The sequence below is a fragment of the Gymnodraco acuticeps genome, unplaced genomic scaffold (assembly GCF_902827175.1).
Source record: "Gymnodraco acuticeps unplaced genomic scaffold, fGymAcu1.1, whole genome shotgun sequence".
Classification (NCBI taxonomy): Eukaryota; Metazoa; Chordata; class Actinopteri; order Perciformes; family Bathydraconidae; genus Gymnodraco; species Gymnodraco acuticeps.
The window spans coordinates 558065-581413 of record NW_022990908.1 but is presented as its reverse complement, the minus strand read 5'-3'; the positions used below and the strand labels follow the sequence as shown (position 1 = coordinate 581413).

The 23349-nt window shown below is 38.8% G+C and overlaps 1 protein-coding gene across 1 annotated transcript; it reads right to left on the bottom strand.

The window, feature by feature from the left end:
- Positions 1-242: 242 nt before the first annotated feature.
- Positions 243-23004, bottom strand: LOC117557873 (vasoactive intestinal polypeptide receptor 1-like). The gene is made up of 13 exons (XM_034233852.1): positions 22740-23004; positions 21690-21807; positions 13371-13478; positions 10246-10346; positions 9858-9955; positions 9345-9477; positions 7826-7979; positions 5646-5706; positions 5430-5499; positions 5059-5153; positions 2375-2504; positions 1691-1732; positions 243-1486 (listed from the first exon to the last, which is right to left on the bottom strand). Exons 1-13 carry the CDS (start codon positions 22854-22856, stop codon positions 1340-1342), a joined length of 1374 nt encoding a protein of 457 aa, XP_034089743.1. The 5' UTR covers positions 22857-23004; the 3' UTR covers positions 243-1339.
- Positions 23005-23349: the final 345 nt, after the last annotated feature.

Sequence of the window (23349 nt, the reverse complement as noted above, 5' to 3'; positions counted from 1 at the left end):
ACTAATTAATATAGTCAAAAAGAAACAGTCAATGTACTTCTCAAACCACACGTTTAATTAATTTCTGAGCTTTTCCCTACACAGGCTGACTCTTACTAAACCCACAAGACCAACAATGGAAACACAATGTATTTAATATAAAATAAGTGCAAAATGTTAATATATTGTGTACTGATAATGACCGTCAGGGTGCTTGAGAGAAAAGTACAGTGATTTAATTTTATAATTATTAAACCATATATTGAAAAAAATATAAGAATCTGACTTTTGCTCCACCTACTGTATATTGTACCCAACACAGATTATCTGAACATACATTTCTGTACAGTTTACTTTCACTGTGTCAATAGAAATACTTTTTCTAGTAGTATCATTATGATGCTACTTTACCATGGCAATATTTGGGTATTTCCTGCAGTGTAACAAATGTGACGAAAAATTAAGGTGACCACATCTAGCAAGAGCAATAAAAATGACAAACGAAGAAAAGAAAATAGCTTATAAGTATTGACAAATACTGTGTTTCGAAGATGGCTCACCAAAGCATATAACTATATAACTCCTTCGGATTATATATATTTAAAGACTTCTTACTCGGGTAAGAAGTCTTTAAATACATGACATTCCCAATCTTTGAGTTTTACACACACCCCCACCCCCCCCCAAACACACGCATACAAAAGCAGACACACGGCCTCAAGTACATTTTCACGGGTGCTCAGGATTTTCATGATTGACATTTTTCTCACTAGCAGCAGGCGAGTTTCTGCACCAAAAAATCAATTTGCGATTTGGTCCGTATCGGTACTGCACATACTTTCAGCCTGCACTAAAATAGCATGTAGGCTACAGTGCAGCATAAAAACTGCTAGAGAAGTCAAACTCATTTCACATTATTAAGCCACATTCAAATATTCATTGTTTTCTCACATAATCCCTCAACATGTGCTCCTTTGCTGTACTACTATCTGTAAACACAAACATGTGAAGTCATCCTACAAGTTTCCCGGCCAGCTCTGTCTCTATGGTCTTTCCACATGTCACTGTGTCATCCTTGCAAATCAAGCTCCAGGGTCTCTTTACCCTTTACTATTGTATTGGTTGCAACCCCCAAAAACACTGTGATTAAACTCAGAAAGTGCTTTCATGGTGGTAGCTGCTGCTGACACCAAAGTAATGCATCTCGACCAAACATCTCCTCTATCACTCATGATCATTACGCTCCTCTCACAGGGGTGTTGTTGAATGAATGTCATCAGCAGGGCAAGGACTGCCTCTGATAGTTTTCTTGACATTCTCACAACAACCAGTCTCTCATGGATGGATGGTCTCTTAGAAATCATACTGAAGTGATGTTCCCGCTGGAAGGAGGCCGCCCGAGCCCCCCGCGGGCTCGAACTGAGTTCTGAGTGATACTCCGCTTGCCTGGGGTGAGATGATTTTGATTGTGACACTTTCTCAGCCATCGCCGCAGCTCTGTTTGGACCTGAAGACAAATTCATATGTGCAGAGTTCAGGCAGAAATAGTCATTGTATGCGTACAATATACATTTGGCCCCAGTAGCAGTATCACTGTTAGATAACGTAGTAACACAAACTCAAACAAAGGTATGGATGTAAAACAAATGGTGTCCCGTGAAAAGTGTTTGCAGCACTTGTGTATCAGAAAACCATCACTTTGTTCACTTACCTCTCCATTCATGAAACAGTAAAGCAGTGCCACCACAAAACCCTGCAACGCAGAATAAATAGTCACTGTTTTAAAATGATAACACTACAATGCTAATTACACATTTAACTGAAATCCCATTAGAGAAAATGTCCTATATCATATACGCTACACAATTTAAAACGATGCAAAAAATGATGTCATGAATGCCTAAATATCACCAAACCAAACATTGATTGAGACATGAAAATAACCTGCAAGTTAATGGTAATTTATAAAAAATGATATGTTGACATGTCAGAACTGTTGATGGCATGGGACATTTAGGATTAGATTACTTTATTGTCATTACATAATGCAAGCAGAGTGTAACGAAATTAGGAGGGTCTAACCAGAGTGCAGTTATATACACATCTATCAGCAGTCTGTACAAAAACTGGCGAGTCCAAAAGCCGCAGCATATACATGCGACGCCATCTTGTCAGCTGTTCAGACTGTTCAGATTTAAATAGTAGCTATAGAGCAATTTTCTGTGATATTAGTAACACCTATGCTTTTCCCTACAGCAAGTCAACATGTCTGCTACACAAAATAACCCAAGGTAAACTGACAGCATCTTCATTCATCTTTGGAAACTTTTTTTACAATTTGTCTTAATGTGGTTTTTAATACTTGTTGTCCCGCCACCTCTCTATTCTTTTATACCTGAAAGGACCCCAGACCCAGCTCGATGTAAAGTCTGGCGGCCACTCCAGTGTTTTCAGGCAGGAAGGCGAAAACTGTGTAGTGCATCCCAAACAGAGGGATGAGGAACAGCGTGGATTTAGCCAGCCTCCTGAGGGAAATGAACAACAGAGGAATGAGAGAAAGAAGAGAGACATCCGTCCAGGTAATGTAAAAACACAATCTGGAGCTAATCTGTGTTGAAGGTCCTGAAAACACATTTCAGCTTACTCTGAGCCATGGCTCCTTCCTGAACACGTAATCTTTTGGCTATTTCATGACAAATGTTTGTCATTTCAGTTTTATCTTTGCTCTTTTTAAGTATTTTGAAGTTGGTGGGACTCATGTGAAAAAAGGCATTGTCACATACCATCGTCATTTATCAACTTTGAATCATAATGAGATGACAGCGGTGGATTTGTTTGCTTACACTGCCTGGCCAATGTTCAATCAGATTTGATGTCCTGATAAAGCAACGTTTTTCAATCTTGATCTTTTAATAAACAATAACTCACAACGTTGCTTTTTACTCTGAATTTGACATTTGTTAATATTTAATGTTAAAGAGAAAACAAGAAGATTTCAGAAGCTTTAAAGTAAGAACTGAACAACACAAATTTGAATATTTATATAAAATGGTTCTTCACAGCTTGAAATGTTCCCCTTTATTGGTGTCAATCTAATCAGTGCTTTGGTTTCAAATGCCAGAATCTATTATGTCGCCAAGTTTCAACAAAGGCTCGCCGATGTGGCAGATATCACATTTTCATTAAACAAACTGACCTTTAAAACAACAGCGTCATCAGTGAAAATGTCAAAATACAGAACCCTGATTCTTTGTGCTCAAATCAGATCAGCGGTGTCTGAAAATCATGTAAATGTTCTGTTTATTATGATGACATTACAATACTGCACCAACTTGCAGCGAGGAAAAAAACTCCCCCGCTGTGCTACATCCCAAAAGAAACACAAAATCACAACCATTTAATAGTCCCCCTTTCTCTTATATCATATAACTAATGATATCGACTCAAAGCTGAATTTAAAACATAATATATCAAAGATCAATCAACAGTTAATCTAACCCCAACAGATCCAAGGATGCCACAAGGCAGTGAAAATAGTCATCTGAATATAAATAACACAAAAACCTATCTGATTAGAAATATCATCAACGATTTGGCTGCTGAAAGATTCAAGATCACTTTTATTTATTTTTATCGGATTATTTCCAGGCCTGTAATAGGATAGGGTTGTGTCACATCTGGGATTTGTGCCTTCGTGTTCATGTCACAGATCTGTCCGAACCAGATTGAAGTTTGTAAAACCGAGATGAAGCTTTAGAAAGCTTGAACACATTCATTGAACTGGTGGAGCCATCCTGTCGCACAGCAATAAAGGAGACATCTATTTCTGGTATCTGATGCTATTTTCGTGTGCTGCTCTCATTGTAAATTAATTCAGCTGAGCTGGAACTGAACCAACCAAATGTCAAAAGAAAGGAAGGATTAACTCAGGTAGAGAAAGATCTCTGGGCTACAGGAGTAGATTCATCGACGCAGCATTTCCCCTCCTAAACAGAGAGGATGTTATCAGGGGATTTTATCGATTCGCTCTCCTTTCCTTACTCGTAGTAAACTCTTCAAAGAAACTGACATCTATTTTTAACATATCAGTTTCTCACTCAGCAGTTTTACCTCGGCAGTGAACATTTGCTCAATAACACTTGATCTCCTAATGCATTGTATGAGGAAAGGAAGGTGAATCTCATTTAACCAAATTCTCAATGGACTGAAACTTAGAGGTTAAATAGGAAACAATAATTATGTTCTTATATGTTGTGTGGGGATTGGTTGCAGACAGACATCAAAGAGAAATGTACTGAAAAATGAAACGTGTAATCTTTATAAAATCCCAATGAAAGATTGCATCACTTTTGGTCACTTTGGATTTTTCACGGTTAAACCTTTTATTTTTTTCGCATTCTCAAAATCACTGTTCCTTCAAAAAGCATTACTGACTCTCTAATCTTGATGTCATCTACATTCAATATGGTTCTCATAAAAGATTATTTTATCAAAATCTGGATAACATCTCATGTGTGATTCATCAAGATAGCCTGCACACGATAGACTCTACCCCATGTAATAGTCTTATTATAAAATATAGAAATATATCTCTAGTCATTTATTTAAAATGTCTTATCAGGTCAAGTTTTCCAAATAATGCTTTTACTTCCTAAACTTGAGGCGGATAAAAATAAATGCATTTTGTTGGGGTAGAGCTCTGTAGTCCTGCCTGCATTAGCTGATTGGCTGATCAGCCGCTACCTTCATCCCACACAATCTGCAGTCTATTCATCAGCTGTTCAGATGTTACTCTGCTGCAGGTGGCCAATCTCATCAGGTGAGTTATAAAGGGGAGACTCGTCTAGATGCTCTGCTTGCTGCTGCAGCCGCAGGTGCCTCCATCACCCCCACTTACCTTTCTAATGTGTTGAAGCTTTATAAATGAAATTCATACATAGTATGTGTCTTTGAGGAGACATTCTCCCAGCAGAATGATTTTTGCTGCTCAGATTAGTAGTTGTTCTACCAAATCCAACAATTTAAAATATTGGCTATTATGTGTAAGTGGCTCAGAAGTGTCAGTATGTATTGACTCACATAAAGTGTCCGGTTTCATTGTTTCCAACCATTGCTGAAGGTTTAAGCTTCTGGACCAGGATCCGGATCACGTTGATGAAGATGACTATATTGATCTGGTAGAGAAACACGCAATTGGATACACAATTATCACAAGAATCACTTTATTTTAGTCAGCTAGCAAAATTAAAGAATCAAAGGTCATCAAAGGAAGCTAGCTTCATATTAGTTTGCTAGCTATTCAAGAGCTGAACAAATCTGCCAGCAAATGTCAAGTGAAGTATAGTATTCCTTGTTTTGAAAGTAAACTATGACATTTGATAGTTAACCCCCCACTTGGATCATAGTCACAGTTAATTGGTAGAAGTACAGTCTCACTGCTCTCCACTCACCAGCAGCGAGGCTGTGATTGGTCCTTTAATTATCCACCAAATACCAATATTGTCTGTGTCGTCCCAGCACCTGCAATCAAATATTAAAATCAGGTCACACTCAAATCAAAGTACTCTAGAATAATTACTACTGTTTAACATTCAAAGTTATGATAGCAGAGAAATGATGAGAAAATGATGTTGTGTAATTAGGTTGTGTGATACAGTAAGTCATACCCTCTGTCATCATAGAAAAATCTGGTCAACACCCAGAGTATAAGAACTGTTGATGGCAGCCCTGCAGCATAAGAAAATAACATAAGCAGAATTCATTATTAATACATTGTTTATGTGTCAAGAAAAATTCATCTGAACGACGCTCAAGCCCCATGTGTACTTCATAATTTATTAAAACGTTGTTCAGCGTATATAAGACATTGTGTAATAAATATATCCATCTCCCACTTGCATCTACATGCCAGAAAAAGAAACACACACAGGATTAAAGCTGGGGAGAAAGATAGAACAAACTGGAAAGAAGGTGATAAAACATATCAAAGACACTCTGGATACTGAGTGGGATCCACATCAAACACACGCTGGCTCCCTTGTCAGTTTTCAAAAACACAGATACAAGACGGACATATTTCACTCCAGATTTTCCTTAAACAAGCTCATAGTTGTATGTTTATATCAGTTTTGGTATGTGTTTAGTCAATGTGTTGATATAGTTGAATGGAGAGTATGGCATGCATTATCATAACTATAACAACTGATTTTTAGAAAGAGCACTTTGGAGTTCCCAACGGGGGTCATTATGTTACCAGGGTGTTCCTAGACATACACATTGGAAAGAAAGACCCCCAGCTTTATATTCGCTTGTGTTGTGCTAGAAAAGGAGCCCATGCCTTTTCTATATGCTAGTCCAATTACAACACTTAAAAAGAATGTGTATTTTTTATTTAACCACATTTCTAACTTGGGAAATCTATACATATCCAGAATATATCTACTTTTTTATTTTGTCCAGTCCTTTACCCTGCATTTAAAAAAGTATCAAACCAAGTCATCCAAAAACAAAGGATCTGACTCACAGAGAACATTGGTTTATAATAGTGTGGCATGCTGCGATTAAATATTCTGGGTGGTTTGTGTATCAAATCAAACAAGTGTTTGATAAAAATGTTACCCGAGGAACAACAAAGACTCTTATTCTCTGTGTGGTCCGTTTGACCACAGATAAAAGTTTTTTAAAGACCGTTCAAATCAAATACATGATAAAATATGGTTTTGTTGGGCTACTTTAAACCCTTGTTTCAATAACATACGATAGTATTACATAAATATTTGTATTTTAAACACACCAAAATTGAACTGGACACAATGTGAGGGTTAATGTGTTAATACACAGTATTACACTTGGAAACATATGGACCTGGAAAATGGATATGCTTCCACAAAAGACCCAGCATACCCTCCAGAAATGTAGTATTTTGCCAAGTTCAGAATCACAAAAAAAAAGGTGTGCTTCTGTTTCTTTCACAGCATCACTAACTCGCTAGACCACAGACTGTGTAACATTTCTAGAAGCACTTGAGAGTACAGGCTTGAACAGGTAAATATTCAGAAAACAGGAATCAACAAAGACAATTGAATGGAAATAGGAAGACAATGGAAATGAGCAGCACAGAAGGGAAAGCACTCTAAACATCCGTAGAGAGCTCAGTTAAGCCAGAGATAAGGGAGAGAACAAAGGGAGAGCCGAGAAAACACGAGCGAGCACAACAGCAGTCTCAGGAACAGCAATTGTGTTCATAAATCATTGCCAGGCTTTTGTGACTGAATTACTGGAAATGCAATCCCAACCATCTAAATTTGATTATATTGTGTTATCATAAGACAAAGATGACAGGAACACATTTCAGTATCATTCAATGTACTGAAATACAACAATACTACAATCAACAGGCACACGAATGACCAGCTGAATATATAATACAGCCTACAATTGTTTATGATTAGCTTCACACTGGATAGTATATCATCACAGAGAGTCTCGCTCTCTCACAGCAAAACTCAAGGTCTGACCGCAGGCCACTTTAAAAACCACAGTGTCATTCAAACACGGCCATGTATAATCAGCAAGCTGGGTGAATCGTGTCAGTTATCAAATTTAAGCTAAACACATATTAGAAACTCCCAAAAAATATATAAATAACGCACTACAGGAAAGGGAAAACCCCAAAAAGCATTATAGGGCCCCTTTAACACCTTCACTTGTCATTGAGCAAATGAAAATCCTTTGTGGGTTTGTGAAACAACTTTTAAATGTTGTTTTGAACTTGTTATCCAGCCAATATTTCATTTTTCAAAGGCTTGCAAATTCTCAGATGCCTTACTCAGTCATCTCTACTCACCCCATCCAATCAGGATGTACCACCAGAAGTATTTCCTCTGAGAGACGAAAGTCAGCGCCAGCAGGGTCTGAAGATACATTCCCTCCACCAACAACCAGAAGTAATTGGCGAGGATGCTGAACTGGAAGAAAGCCACGGCTGACTTGCACGCTGTCTAGAGAGGACAGAAAAACCACGTTAGTCTGGATTTGTCATTTGTTTACGCAAAGCCGTAAAGTAGAGTATTTCAGTAGTTTTAATTCTCTATATTTTTATATTCTCCATTTATGCAGTTATATCTGGTTATATCAGTTAATATATATTTATAGTTATATCCTGTAGATATATACTACACCTATCACATTTTCAGATTCTATAATTATATCATGAATAGGTTAGGTTACAATTATTTTATCAGTGTTGTTTATATCTTTAAATTGTATTAACTACATGTTTTTCTGATAATATTATCTTTCCAAAATATCTACTTTTCAGGAGCTAAGAAAAACTACTATTCCTATTTGTTTGTGTTCTTTAAAGAGTGGTGGTAGTTTGTGATTTGAGAAGCTGTGGTTAGGGTTTTGAAAAGGTGCACGTGCTAATATGCTTCTGCAATGTCCCAAAAGACTGTGAATCTTTTTAAAGAGAAAACATGTTTAGTACAAGAACTTAAATGTTTTTGCAATATTTTGAAATGTTTGTGTACAAGTGGTACAAGTGAGTGCAAAAGCAAAAAACGATGCCGCTTATTCTTTCTGTTTTGATTCTGTTTACATCAGCCTCTCTGATCCTTTCAGGGAGGTTTAATCATCTTGGCTGTGGTTCCATTCACAAAAGCCATCAAAAATAGCAAAGCATTCAAAGTTCAGACCATTGATGTGCATTTTTCCTTCATCAAATCAAAAAAATGTCCTTCAACAAAGCACTGTTTCACCTCTCTTAAGGGACACAAACATACAAAGAGACATGCTGGTGAGATTTCTCTGTGGTTATCGACATATATGTAACAATGTTCTGTGGTTTCACACAAAAAAACATTTTCATTACTACGTGTGTTTGAATATGGATGGAATTCTATTTTATTTATTTTTTGACGTCATTCGGAAAATGGTCCACTAAATGTACCAACCACTTGTAACAACGCACAGTAGGACTATGGAAAAACGTAGTACCTACCACCATACCTACAGGCTGCATGAACGGCTTTCCCATTACAAATAATACAATGAAACTCACTACAAAAAGAAAAAAATGAAATAATGATGAAGCAATTACATAAGGGTACAGCTTAGACCCTTACATTATATTATCCACAGCATACAAACTCAAACGTACCTGCTGTTTCTTTGTTTTTAAACTAGGTACGTGCTAAAATAATTCATCAATCTTGTCGACTAGTGAATGGATTTGCCTGAGAAACGACAGCTGCCCTTCATCTCTTGTCTTCCCCTTTTTCTCTCCTCTTTTCATTGTCAATCATACAGCAGATGTGGGAATCTGCTTTACGATGGGAACAATAATGACTGATAACTCTGCTTACCGTGGACACAGAGCAGTGGTCCAGGGTCTCATCAGCAAACAGCACTGTGTCTTTAATGAAAACAGCGCTGGCTCTCAGAACGAAGGAGGAGAACAGGTTGACGTGGATGTAGTTCCTGGTGCAGCGGAACTTCCTGAAAGAAGCACATAATAGTAATAGTAATAATATTAATACATTACATTTATATAACGCTTTTCCTGGTGCTCAAAGCGCTTTACAAGCAAGTAAAACAAAAATACCAACAAAAGTAAAAAGTGCTAAGCTAGGTGGAATAAGGGTGAGGGGTTAGTGGATTAAGAGTTGAAGGCAAGAGTGAAAAGGTACGTTTTGAGGGATTGTTTATTGATTGCCGTACTGCCAGATCCCCAAGCCTCTACATAACAAAGGTTTTTCCTGGGCTTTTATTACAGTCGATCATCACAATATCTGGATATATGTGTGTGCATCATGGTTGTTGACCCTTTTTATTGCCCTTATTGTTATTTGTTTGTGTCTGGGACAGTGTGTGCTTACCTGAAGGCTGTGAACACCACTATGGCTGTGATGAGGGAGATGAGTGAGGTGGCGTAGCCCACGGTGTAAACCCGTCTGAACGCAGAGAGGTAAGTCGTCTGCAAAGAGTGACACAGAGAGTTTGAGGAAATGTTGTCAAATTAAATGAAAGTGAGATGACGTGATGAATGAAATGTCACACAAAATATCAATAACAGTGGATCTATAGTAGTGAAAAGTAAATGGGAATATTAACTCAATGTTTTACTTAACTACAATTTGAGGTAATTGTACTTTACTTCATTGTATTTAAATTAACACATATTACATAAACACGTTGACTTTAGACTGAAGCTACAATTAAGTAGGTTGAATGGCATGACAGAAACCACAACAAGTGTGTGTTTACCTCAGTTTCCGGCTCGCTGTCGTCACTGAAAGCACACGCATCGTTGTAGGGAGGATACATTTCTGACCAGCCGTCCTCCGTACAGTTCCTGAAAACAAATGCTGATGTGCGAGCAGACGGCAGAGAGACAAGATCTATTTCAACCTCTGCAGATATTTTCAGAATCAGCAACAGTATACGTTTTATTACCATAAGCCAGGTTATTCATAGCCAAGGAGTGTGTCTGGGGAAATAAACAATGATACAGACGGAGAACTGCAATATTAAAGAAACTTAAATATAGACTACAAATAATTTGTAATAGAAACATTAAATGTCACTTGTTAGACGCTTTTATCCAAAGCGACTTACATACATTCAGTACTGTGGACAATCCCCACAGGAGCAATTTGGGGTGAAGTGTCTTGCCCAGGGACACAACGACATGCTGACTGCAGTGGGACTCGAACTAGCTATTCCCTGATTCAAAGTTCACCGCACTATCCCACTGAGCCACAGCCTCCACAAAAAGTGATCTACTTCACAATACATCGTATGTACATGTATTCAATATCTCAATGTATTTGTTATTATTCACCTTCTTCTTAATCTTGTCTGTGGCTTCATTTTGGCTGAACATTAACATTTTGGAACAGTTTTATATCAAGTGTGCTGTGAATCGTGCTGAAAATGGGGCAAATGCAGTGACATTCAGGATGATATAAAGGCCAGGCGAAAGGATGAATAGAGTTTGGGGGCTGGGGAAAATGTAAGGGGGATATTTAATTGATTGATTTGACCACACTTAACTATAATAAAGCTACTGTTCCAAATCAAAGAATACATCAATTAATTTAGTGCACTCACATTAGACAACCCAGTCTCACGGCATTTCGTGTTATAGTCACAGGATTAATTTAATCTATTGATTCGTGTTCACCAATACGATTTTCCCCTTTTTTTCGTGTCACACAGAACGATTTTAAAAGCAATGTATTTCTATTGGTAGTATGTTTCGTGCCTGCACCACGTCTTTTTGTCCGGTCGCGTCTTGGAAGACCGGAAGCTGTGTGGTTCATAAAAACATGTTCTTACTCAATATCTTGCCCTAAGCCTAACCCTATCCCTTTTATTTTAAATTGTATAATTTCTGAGTTTATTTGCCATCCGCGAGGAAAATAAATGGGTCTCAGAGCCTCAGAATACTGAAATCTGTATTTTTTAAAATCTCTTTTCCTTCTAATTTGTTATTATTTACATTGTTTTTAAAATCGTTCTGTGTGACACGAAAAAAATGTGGAAATCGTGTTGGTGAACACGAATCAATAGATTAATTTTGTGACTATAACACAAAATGACGTGAGACTGGGTTGCATAAGAATGTAGCATTATCAGAGACTAAATATATTCTGAATTTATGAACAACTCGTCAAAACAGCTGTTTGCATCTCCGTCTATGGATTGCTAAAATCAGTCAAATGTAAATGGGACAGAAAGCTGTATTCAAAAGGTAAAATAGGAAGCAGGCTTAAAAACCAACTAAGTAATGTGCTCTGTCTGTTTAGCGAGCGGGCCCCTTTAAAGATCATGACTCTTAAACAGTGAACGATAGCCAATAGATAACGCTTAAATAGGGGGGCTAATATAAACAAGTGTCATTATGAGCCCTTGTTGCGCCAAGAAGGAAAGATATTTAAGACTGGTGTTTCTAGGCGATTGACTTGGCGCAATGCATCAGGCATCATAAAAAGTGCTACAATTCATAGACCAGCAATTACTCTTGTTAATAACTTTTTTTTAAAATATAAATTACATGAAATCCCTGTGATTGATTGCTTTGAGTTTGAACAGCAATCAAAGCTGCATATGTCCCAAATCCTGTAGCCCCTGACATTGCATAAAGCAACTGGTAAACATCTTGATAAGCTTATCTTCTACAAACAGAATTAGTTTCACGCTGATGTTCTTGAGCTTAAGAAGTGGTATTGAGTATGACATAGCGAAGTATCTCATATTGTAAATGACACTCTGTAAGCTACAATGCTATAGAAATCTCTCCGTCTGGTGCACATTCTGACACCTTGACATTTTCTCTCTTTTCTCTCCATTAGTGCATTCAGTCATAAAACATTTGATGCTTTCATGTTCAAGTCTACTGACATTTCAGTTCAGGTCAACGTCCGTGTGGAAACTGCAGGTGTCGTAGGATAGGTTGTCAGCTTGAAAGCTCCCTGCACTGCTGGGTTGGAGGGAATCTAAATGTGTTTGCCACAGATAGCACATGTGGGCTTTAGCAGAACTGTTTGAGCAAAGATATACAGAAATGTGTGGCAGTGGGGTTGGCTTTTTCGTTTTCCTTTGAGCAAACAGGAACTAATGCCGCCAACTGCACCACTGAGATCAAATGTGGTCTGTTTGTGTGATCTGCAAGTCAGAGCATAATGAGTGCGGATTTCCATTGAGATAGGAGATAAGAGCATTATTCCGTAATGATCCTGACCTTACCTCCTTTAATGTTGGACTCATATTGACAATCCTCTCAAGACTACAGAGAACAAAGAGTCCCAGAATTGTGTTTCTGTTTTTCCTTGAGGATTAATGGATTAAAACATACTTATGACACAATACTTCATCCGTTTTGTCTATTATAAAAATAATATTAAGATAAGAACTTTATTGATCCCAATTTGGGAAATGTTTGACTTAAAATATAAATACAAAACATATTCATTTTTTATTTACTCAAGACTAGAATGTTAACTTCTGAATATGTCCCTCTTGTCCTCATCAGCACCATCGTTCTGGAAAGTACTACAAAGGCCCAAGAGGAGGTCATAATGTGACATAATATGAACCCTGCATACAAGATAGTACGTCACTTCTTTTGCCAGAAACTCCCGCGGTATATATCTATATACATATTCTTGCCAACAAACATTAATGAATAATTCATGCTGTACTCCTTCATCAGAGCGACTTCAGTCTGCATTAATTCTCCAGATTATACAGCACAGATTTAGTAACTGAGCATGCACCAACAGAGAGCGTAACTTCCACATTACCATCTGTATTTAAACTGCTCAGTTTAATGTCCAATTAAGTTATTGTTTTCTATGTTTGTTAAGATTGGAGATATCAAAACCAACCTTGACTGCTGGAGAAATGCTGGAAGACCGCAGAGCACGAGACGTTGACCACCTGCCCGACATCAGCTCTCAGCCAGCAGCCGATCTCATCCCACTCTGTGTTACATTCTACAAACACACACACACACACACACACACACACACACACACACACACACACACACACACACACACACACACACACACACACACACACCACACACACACACACACACACACCACACACACACACACACACACACACACACACACACACACACACACACACACACACACACACACACACACACACACACACACACAGGGGCAGCAAGGTCAGTCAGTTATAATAAATACCAATAATATATCAAATATAAAAGGAAATATTACTAATGTTAATCAAATTAGAGCAATAATATTATTATTGAATAATAAGTATGAAACTGCCAGTTAGAATTAATAGAAACAAATATATATATCATTATATATTTTATTAACAATTCATATATAGTTCATTCTGTATTTAAATCATAATTTCATACAGCATTCACAAGACTGCATGAATGACCATGTGTGCATGTGTTCATAACCCTTTGTATTACCATGACTCTACTACAGATCAGAAATGTACATCGTTTTGGGATCTTATGAGCCTTTTAGGATCTGGTACTGAAAATCACATCACAGCTGAGACACTCACTGCTTTTTAAATGTGTCAGTGCTGTTGCCAACATCTCCACATAAAATATCCTCAGAAGTCCATGTGATCAGACAGACTGATCCATCTAAAAAGTTAGAAACCTGACACTCATCTCAGCCGAGGTTTGGATGGAGCTACTTTGAGGGATCTCAAAGATACAAAGAAAGGCCACTGGCTCTGTGAAGCTGACCGTTGAGCGGCCCGACCAAGCAAGGAGGCAGAGGCAGAACGTTCAAATATAACCCGGTGTGGGCATTTATTACTCCTTGTGGTACATGACAGCCTCAATCTTACTGTCTCATGTGAACACAGTCACCAGCAACAAGGATCTCACCCACACCAACAGGAAACACAGAGCCTAAAAACACACATACTAATCAACCAACAAGACACAGGTGAGGGGGAGGAGACAACACAGGGCACCAGGTGAACACAATCAACAACAATGAAGCTATACAACCCGTAACGGAGGCCGAGATCTATGGCCCCAGAGATCACCTCCGTGACAGGCTCACAGACGCTGCTGGTTGCAAGAACCTAAAGAGGAGCCGGATGCAATAACCGTATTTTGCATACCTTTATATACAGTACCTTCAGTAATAGCTATTCGCTAACTACATCCATTTAACCTGAATTGTCTACAAACATTGATAATGGATCAATTGTTATTCTGATGACCTGTTAGTTATTCAAAAAGCTTTGCATTTCACTCCCAGCAACCTTTCCCATTCATAGCAGCCTTTTAGTGGCCTTGAGGAAATGTAACCACTAATGTATTTTTTAAAAACAATTATGATTTGTATTGACCGCATTTGCATAATGTATTGTCTTAGGCTTCCTGTCTGTCTCATGTCCTCACATTAATAATCAGTTGAGTAGTTCCTTCTGCTAGACTGAAACTGTCACACACATTTCTTCAGAAGATAACAATAATTCTCTTGGTGCCAATTCGCTCCGTCTCCACTGCCCGGACTGTTGAAATGTTGGGTTTTGTTGTGTATGGAGAGCACAAATCCGCCCACACACAGAGAACAGTACACCTGTCCTGACTTTGTGGTTACATACGCCTTCTCATGCAATCACAAATATGTTATTTTATCTGCGAAATTTAGCAAATAAATCTTGACCAGCTTAACACAACAACACATCACAAAAGAGACGGAGACTGTTAGTGTGATATAGGTTTTTGTGCACGTAAATGGTCTGCAAAGGCACACATCTCAAAGTTCTCTCCAGAGGGAGTTTCTCTCCCACACTCTCCCCCTCTGCCTGAAATGCCTCTGTTGGACTCCTTTTGTTTACTTCCATAACATTGTGAAATCACTATGTAACACTTGCGCTTCTATTGGCTAGCGCTCCAACACATTGTACATGATAGGCTAAGGGGCGGGACATCTCTAAAGAGTTGAGCACTCACAACAGAGCCGGCCACCTAACCAATCAGAGCAGACTGGGCTCTGGTTTCAGACAGAGGGTGAAAAGAGGTGCTGCAGCACAGGCAGTATGAGAAAAATAAAGACCTCTTTTAACATTAAAGCCCATTGGATGTGCATTTAGCCATCCAATGGGCTGCTTACATTGTTATAAGGCACGGCCCGGACTTTAAGGCGGCAATCAGTGTGCTGAATATCCATTTTCTCTCTCTGCCTTATTTTTTATTTGTACAAATCCATTGGATCTAATCCATTATCCACTCCTTCCCCTGTGTCTCTCTATCTCATAAAAAAACAATCACTTGCATCCAATGAGATGTTTGATACAAATATGAGGTCAACACTAACATAACTCTATGCAGCGAGAGTGTAATTACTCGCGGCGGACCTTAGAGTATTATGCTTCACGTCAGCATCTCCTGTAGCTGCCAGGCTGAGTCAGACTGATATTCCCGAAGCTGAGGATCCAGGAGTCAAAAAGCACTCCAGTTTCAGGTATGTCTTTTCCTTGCGTCTTTTCTCAATGAGTTTGTGTCTCAAGGGTTGGTGCCATGAACACAGCAGGTGACTTAAGCTAACAAAACCCACCATAACTTGTATATTACACTTCTTTATTGACAGGATTTGTTGTTAATATACTAGCTTGCTTTTTCTAACTTAGCTCATCCATGACATAAAAACTATTGCATCTAACAAATATCAATAAGCATATCCTCCTAAAGCTTCAATTATACACATATTAGTTATATTTAAATTGTAAATGTTTGCACTGAAGATGGGTGATTTTAGCATACTTTGTAATGATGTCTACTACACTTTTATGATTAAAAATGCACCCAGTATACAATATTTTTATTTTTACCATCAACTTATATCGTGATATTTCTAGAGTATGCTTTTATTTTAAGTAGTTGTAAATGTTTTTATTGGAACCACATTGTTTATATGCTGTGTTTTGACAGTTAACCGAGGTGTGCTATCACAACTAGACTCCTGCCCAAAATCTATGAGGGCAAAAAGCTTTGCTGAACAAGAAAAAAAACTTGACAAATGTATTTCTGCGTTTTCCACTTTGTCTCAGAAAAAAACAACATAATGTTGGCATTATTATGTCATATCTTAAGAAATACATATGTTGACTGTGGGGCAGAGCAGTGTGAAATAAAATGATTAAATATGTATATTAACACTTTATTTGGTACCACATAAGACATTTTAGTAGAAAGACAAGACAAATCTGGAGCTATGTATATCTTCTAAGACTTTTGGACATGTTATAGAAGGAAAAGCATGTACGTGATCCATCATTCACTTCCTGGTCAACTCACCTGTGCTTCTCTTGGTATTAAAAAGCAAAAAATATCTGCTGTGAAAAAGGTTAATCCCTTTCATCGTAAGAGGACTTACTTCAAAATCTTGCTGTGGCCACACACTAAGCATGCTAAATATAAAGATGCATTTGTTTCCCCCTCTCTCTGTTTATGGGCTCCCACCCACACTAAGCCCACCTCCTGTCAAGTGCATCTTGTTCAAATCCATTGTGGATAAGAAGATTGAGATTGGCAGCAAAGTACATGCTTGGAAATAATGGATGTGGTTGCAAGGTAGAACATACACGGTATGTTGGGGTTACATAGAGTGTCTTTATAGAGTGACTAAATGTTTGTGTTAGAGTAATTGGTATTAAGGATTAAGAGATTTTACTCTCCAAAATTATGTTGTTTTTTTTGCCAGAATTGGATGCTGCTCTCTTTATTTCAGAATAGTTTGGAGGGGAAACACCTTCTTAAGTATATCATATGTGGGAGGAATCATCTTCAGGTTAACACAGATGGGTTTAATCCGAATTGTAAGGCATCTATTCAAGAGATAAAACAGCAATATCTATAATGTGTCTGTTTTCATGAGAGATGGGCACTTTGGTGGGTAGAACAATCAAATCCAAACAGCAGTGCTATTTGTGAAGACCCAGCTGCAATTAAAGCACTACAGGACAGGAAAGGAACCTGAAATTGAAATTGATCTGGCAGTATTGAAGACAACAAAGCAGCAGAGGAAGTTGTAGTTTATGAAAATGGTCTGATGTAAAGGTGGCCTAGGAATTGGGCCAAAGTGTGACACACCAAAGCTCCATAACGTACTGGAATGTTGCAGCATTTGCCATCAGTTGACACCCAAGCCCACCCACACAGCATGCTCCATATAGAGAGGATCCGTAGTGGTTACAGTGTCGATTATGCAAACGTGATACATTTGCCTTCATGGAGAGTTGATACTGAGGGTTAAGAACTGGGACGAGGTAGGACAGCATATTCTGACACGATTGCAGTATGTAAGTATGCAGCCCTTGCTGTTCAGTTTTGGAACGAAAGCTCCCGATTGTTTACCCTCCTTGATATGACATTTCAGAAATTCTGTAAAAAGCTAGTTTTTGTATTATCTACAATTTAGACTGAATCAAAATGCTGATTTAGCATCTACTCTGCCAGAAACGAGGAAAATGTGTGGGTCTGTTGAGTTCCTTTTGTCCTATGTCATTACACAATCAATGAGATACCCATTAGCGTTGGTTGTACCTTGTGGTGGATGCAATTTAGCCAATTTTCGCATGCTAACATGCTAAACTGAGAGATGGTCAACAGTTTACCTGCTTACCATATGTGTGCTGTAGTGAGAAAGAGTGCTAGGTTTCAAGCATGCTGATGTTAGCAGCCTCACAGAGCTGCTAGCGTAACTGAAGACACAAGCCTTTTGTGCGGGTCAGCTTTTTTTCACTGTCTGAACATAAGTTTATATCTAGGTTGATGGCTTCGAGCTGTTTGTTAAATTGCTCTTATACGGATGAGATTGCTTATAAGTGCGAACAACAGTTTCACTGTCTGTCAAGTGGTGGAATAATATTCCCACAAGAGAGTTCCTGCTCCCAGATGCTTGAATTCAGGTCTCTTGATTTGAGTCATGCAGACACTGAGAGTGATGTGAAGATTATGAAAAGATTTCATTTACAGCCTGACTTGAGGAAGAAAACAAAGAAAGAGGCTCAATAATTTATTTAAATAAAACATTTGTCCTGAATCATCCTCGCTACAATTGCTACCGTGAGTGCAGCAAAAACCATGATAGAAACGTATACTGTTGCTTAAATACAGGGGGGATTTTGAACTATTGGTGGAAAACCATAATGTGAGGTGATCTGTCAGAGTCCTTAATTAACACTCACGTCAATAGGTTGATTACTAGTAATTTCACGTTTCCTTCCACATCGACGAAAGGTTGTCTCTCCCACTGGGCAGGGCTCTATTTTTGACCCTTTATCCACAGGCAGCTCGATAGGCTATATATTTAGTCACTTTAACACCCATTCCCCCCTTTTGCGATTATTAATGAGGACTTTCTCCCGCGGGCGGTGGTGGTGAAGTCCATAGGGACTTGGCTTGGCAACTGGAAGGTCACCAGTTCCCGTAAAGACCAAGTGCTACCTAGGTGTCCCTGAGCAAGGCACCGTTCCCTACACTGCTCCCCGGGCGCCGTACTTAATGGCAGCCCACTGCTAGGATGGGTCAATGCAGAGAAACCGTTTTGTTACATAGTACCTGTACTACGTAATGACAATAAGTTGAATCTTCTTCTTCCACAGTGGGAGAAAAAAAATCTAAATACATTTTTATTTTAATGACTAAATTCAATGTATTAAGCAGCAATCAATTAGTTGACTTCTCAGAGAGATGTAATGCTTTAAAGGTTATTTAATGTGCATTTGGGTGTCCTTTTTTATATATATTTGATTCCTTCATACCTTTTATGTAGCACTAACCTTCCTGACTGGTGTTTTTTCTCAATTTTGCTAACCTTTTATGCATACTAAGCTTCATTGATCCCCTATCCTGAAGTTCTGGATTAAGTCGTGGACTTCGGGTCGTGGCTGGGCCTGTCTCAGTCTGCGGTCCTGCCTGGGTCTCGTCATGCTGCTTCCTTGATGGCTCCCACAGGACTGTAGCTGACATCCTCGTGGATTCATCTTCTTATTATAGACACATTTTGGTCTACCTACGCTGTAAAATGTATTATCTCTTCGATTTACACACGGCATCTATTGCACGTCTGTCCGTCCTGGGAGAGGGATCCCTCCTCTGTTGCTCTCCCTGAGGTTTCTCCCATTTTTCCCTTTAAACTGTGGGTTTCTTTGGAAGTGTTTCCTTGTACGATGTGAGGGTCTAAGCCGGACAGAGGGTGTCGTTTTCTCATACTGATATTCTGCACAATCTGTGCTGTTGTATTAGCTGTAAAGTGTCTCTACTGTAGGCTATTTTTTATTATATGTACAGCACTTTGGCTTGACCAAAAATCGTTTAAAAATGTGCTATATAAATAAAACTTGATTTGATTTGATTGAGAAGCTGTTCAACATGCTATTTGATAGTTCTTTGCTGCAACCCTACACTAAATCAAATGTATCAAAGGAGCACAGTACAGTAAGTGGCGGATTGATGGCCAACGGCAGCAGGTTTCAGAGCGGGCATGAGGTTTAGTTGAGCCCATTACCACCGGGAGTCATTATTTCAGGTGAAATTTCATCTCAGCATGACTCTCTCAGGCTTTGCATGATTGCATGTCACCTGCATGGCCGGCATCACACTGATGGACGGCCAAACACTCCTATTACGACAGTGAAATTCATCCGCAGACATTTATCTGGGTAATGAGCAGTGGATGACGACTTTGCGTTCACAGTCATCACGAGTAATTAAGATCAAATTAGTCTGGAAATGTTAGAGTTCATCACTCTCGCGGAGGGGTATTGCCAGAGCGTTGTTGTTCTGGGGCAAGAGGAGAAGAGCTGGGCTTCAGTGAAGCAGCCGATATGGAGACACGGAGTGCGGCCCTCTGGGAGACACCAGGTTCATTAGTATACTGCAGGTCAGATTGGAAGGCCAACCAGGTGAAACCTCATCAGGACGAACAACAGGTGTCAGTGTCGGTATTATAGCAGCATGATGGATATTACAGGGTGTAATCACACCTGCACCAATTACAGATTTCAGTCAAGCTCCTTTTCAAGACCCCTGACAGGTAGAAGAAGCTTTCAGGTCAATTACAAAAGAAAAAAGTTAAAGTAGCAATAGCGCAGTATGCAAAAACTCAATTCAGCAAGGGCTTTTTTTTCTTAATTTGGGAAAAAGAACCAAAGTATAGCAAAGCTCAGCTACATAAAATGAGCAAAATGTGTTCTGCCAGTGTTGTTACATTATTTCATCATATTTTAATTAGAAATTATTCTTATTGAAGGAACTATAACTAGAGCTGTGAACTAATTGGGGTGTGGTAAAAAGTGTAAAGGATTTCCCAAAAATGTAGCAGAGCTATAAAGTAGGCCTAAACCCAAATGACAATACTTTACTGTACAAATAACTCAAACATTGTGTGCTAGTCTACTTCATTTCCTATTGTGTCTTTTTATATTCAACAATTCTTCTCTGCTGCTATTTCTATTGCAGTTGCAGTTAACATTTCACCACCCAATACTCCACCTCCAATACAACGGCGCAGCATGACTTTTCTGAAGCCATAAAAGTTATATAAACACAGATTTATTACCTTTTTGGGATTCTTCAGGTGAGTATTAAAATCAAAATATAGCCAACTAAAAGTATAAAAAGTTACAGTATTCATTGTTATGCAGAATGTCTTATTTCCAAGTGTTATTAAATGTATGATGTGTAGCCCATTTCGAGATATTTATTTATTACTGACTAGCAGTATACAGAACTGTATAATATCATATATTTAATTTTATGTAAGAAATACCTGCTGCCAGATAATGTAATGGAGTAAAAAGTCAAACGTTTCCCTTCTGAGATGGGAGAAGTATAGGCTAGCAGAAAGTGAAGTACTTTTATGGAGTTAAGTACTGTACTTGTGTACATTTACTTATCCTTGCAAAACTGGGTAGTCTGTATACAATGATAAAGACACCAAATAACATTGTAATTTAATTGTTATTTGCTCACAATGCCACCAAAGTAAAACTAACAACCAACTGGCATCCCACAGAAAGTTTCACTCACATAATTATCCTTCCTGAGAGTATATGAAATGCTGCTTTCATCTCAAAACTCTTCTTCCTTTTTTACTTCAGAGCACAATCTTGTTTAATAAACCCCCTCGCAGTCCAGGCTCTCTCTTTCGGAACATCACACATGAACCCACCGCTTTGGTCGCTCTGGTTGCTCTGGTTCTGCGCTTCGCTCCTCCTCGTCTGGCTGCAAACCTCCCGAGCCCTCAGGTGCTGGGAGATGATGGCGCAGTCCGGATGAATTGCTTCAGCCTGAAAATACCAGACAACTTAATTTATCAGATATAGCCTGAGGCAGACATGCATCACAGGTCGATGCTCTTTGCTCGTTGCTGAGTGGGTGCAGCGTTGGAGGAAACACACTGGAAACAGTCTATTAAACAAACACACAATCAACAGACACGCCTATAAATAACTTGCTATTTGTGTCACTTGATGTGTTTTAACGTGTCCCCTTCAAAAATGAGAATTATTTTTTTTAAAGCCTCTCAAAAGGTTTTATTTGCGTTACAAATTAAATGTCTTTTAGTTGACATTTTGCCACCAAAATAAAAGAATTCCAAACATCTTCTTATTAATTTGCAAATGCATGCTCAAACCTTGCACAACATCTGGAACCTTTTTCCTTTAATTTCCCTGTTGATTTGATCGCTTTGATTTATACCAAGGTGGTGATGGGTGCAGGTCGCGAGCCTTGACGTTGATCAACACTAATTACCGCCTGCGGCTTAATGAGGACATTTGCTGTTCAATAGTGTGTGTGTGTGTGTGTGTGTGTGTGTGTGTGTGTGTGTGTGTGTGTGTGTGTGTGGTGTGTGTGTGTGTGTGTGTGTGTGTGTGTGTGTGTGTGTGTGTGTGTGTGTGTGTGTGTGTGTGTGTGTGTGTGTGTGTGTGTGTGTGTGTGTGTGTGTGTGTGTGTGTGTGTGTGTGTGTGTGTGTGTGTGTGTGTGTGTGTGTGTGTGTTGTGTGTTGTGTGTTTGTGTGTGTGTGTGTGTGTGTGTGTTCCTTAGAGCCGGAAAAGGACAGAGGATAATACCGGTGATAGCAATGCAATCAATATGTCATTAGGTTTTAATTAAGTAGATTGTCCCCAATTAGCAGGTTAAAGTCACTTTTAAAGTCACCTCATGAATTATATTACTTGTTGCCAAATCTGAAGAATGTATTAAAGAATAAACACTCACCACAGGCTTGTTCCACAGATGAAGATAAAAGATGAGTAGTATGATTTTCTCCTGTCGTCCCGTAAGCGCCTTGCAACACATTTCCATTGTCTTATTTGCCTTCTTTATTTCCCTCATCGCAGGATGGTAATGTTGTCACAAATCCAGGTTATTTGTTCCTCCGGAGCCTCTTAAATACTTGCTTCTTCGTTATAGCCCCGGTATAGATATGTAGGCTGCCCTGTCAACCCTTAAAATAGATGAATCCCCATATTCCCCTGCGAGCTGAAAACTTGCGAGTGAAGAGCTGCTGTCTCACATCTGCTCTCTCTCTCCTATATTCTCTTTCTCTGTCTCTCCCCTCTCTCTCTCTCCCCCTCTCTCCCTCTCTCTCTCCCTGTCTCTCTCCCTCTCTCTCTCTCCTCCTCTCAGGTGAATGAATGACTGTCTCCATTCATTCACAAAGATGGCAGTAAGCACAGAGATAAAACAAACAGCCAATGACCTAAATTCAAGTCATACAATTAATGTTACTGTCTGTCTGCTAAGCCTGTGTTTTAGCCTTTGTTTGTATTCTCACTGCTTTGAAGGTAATATTTTTGGATGAAAGCATCTGCTAAATAAACCAAAT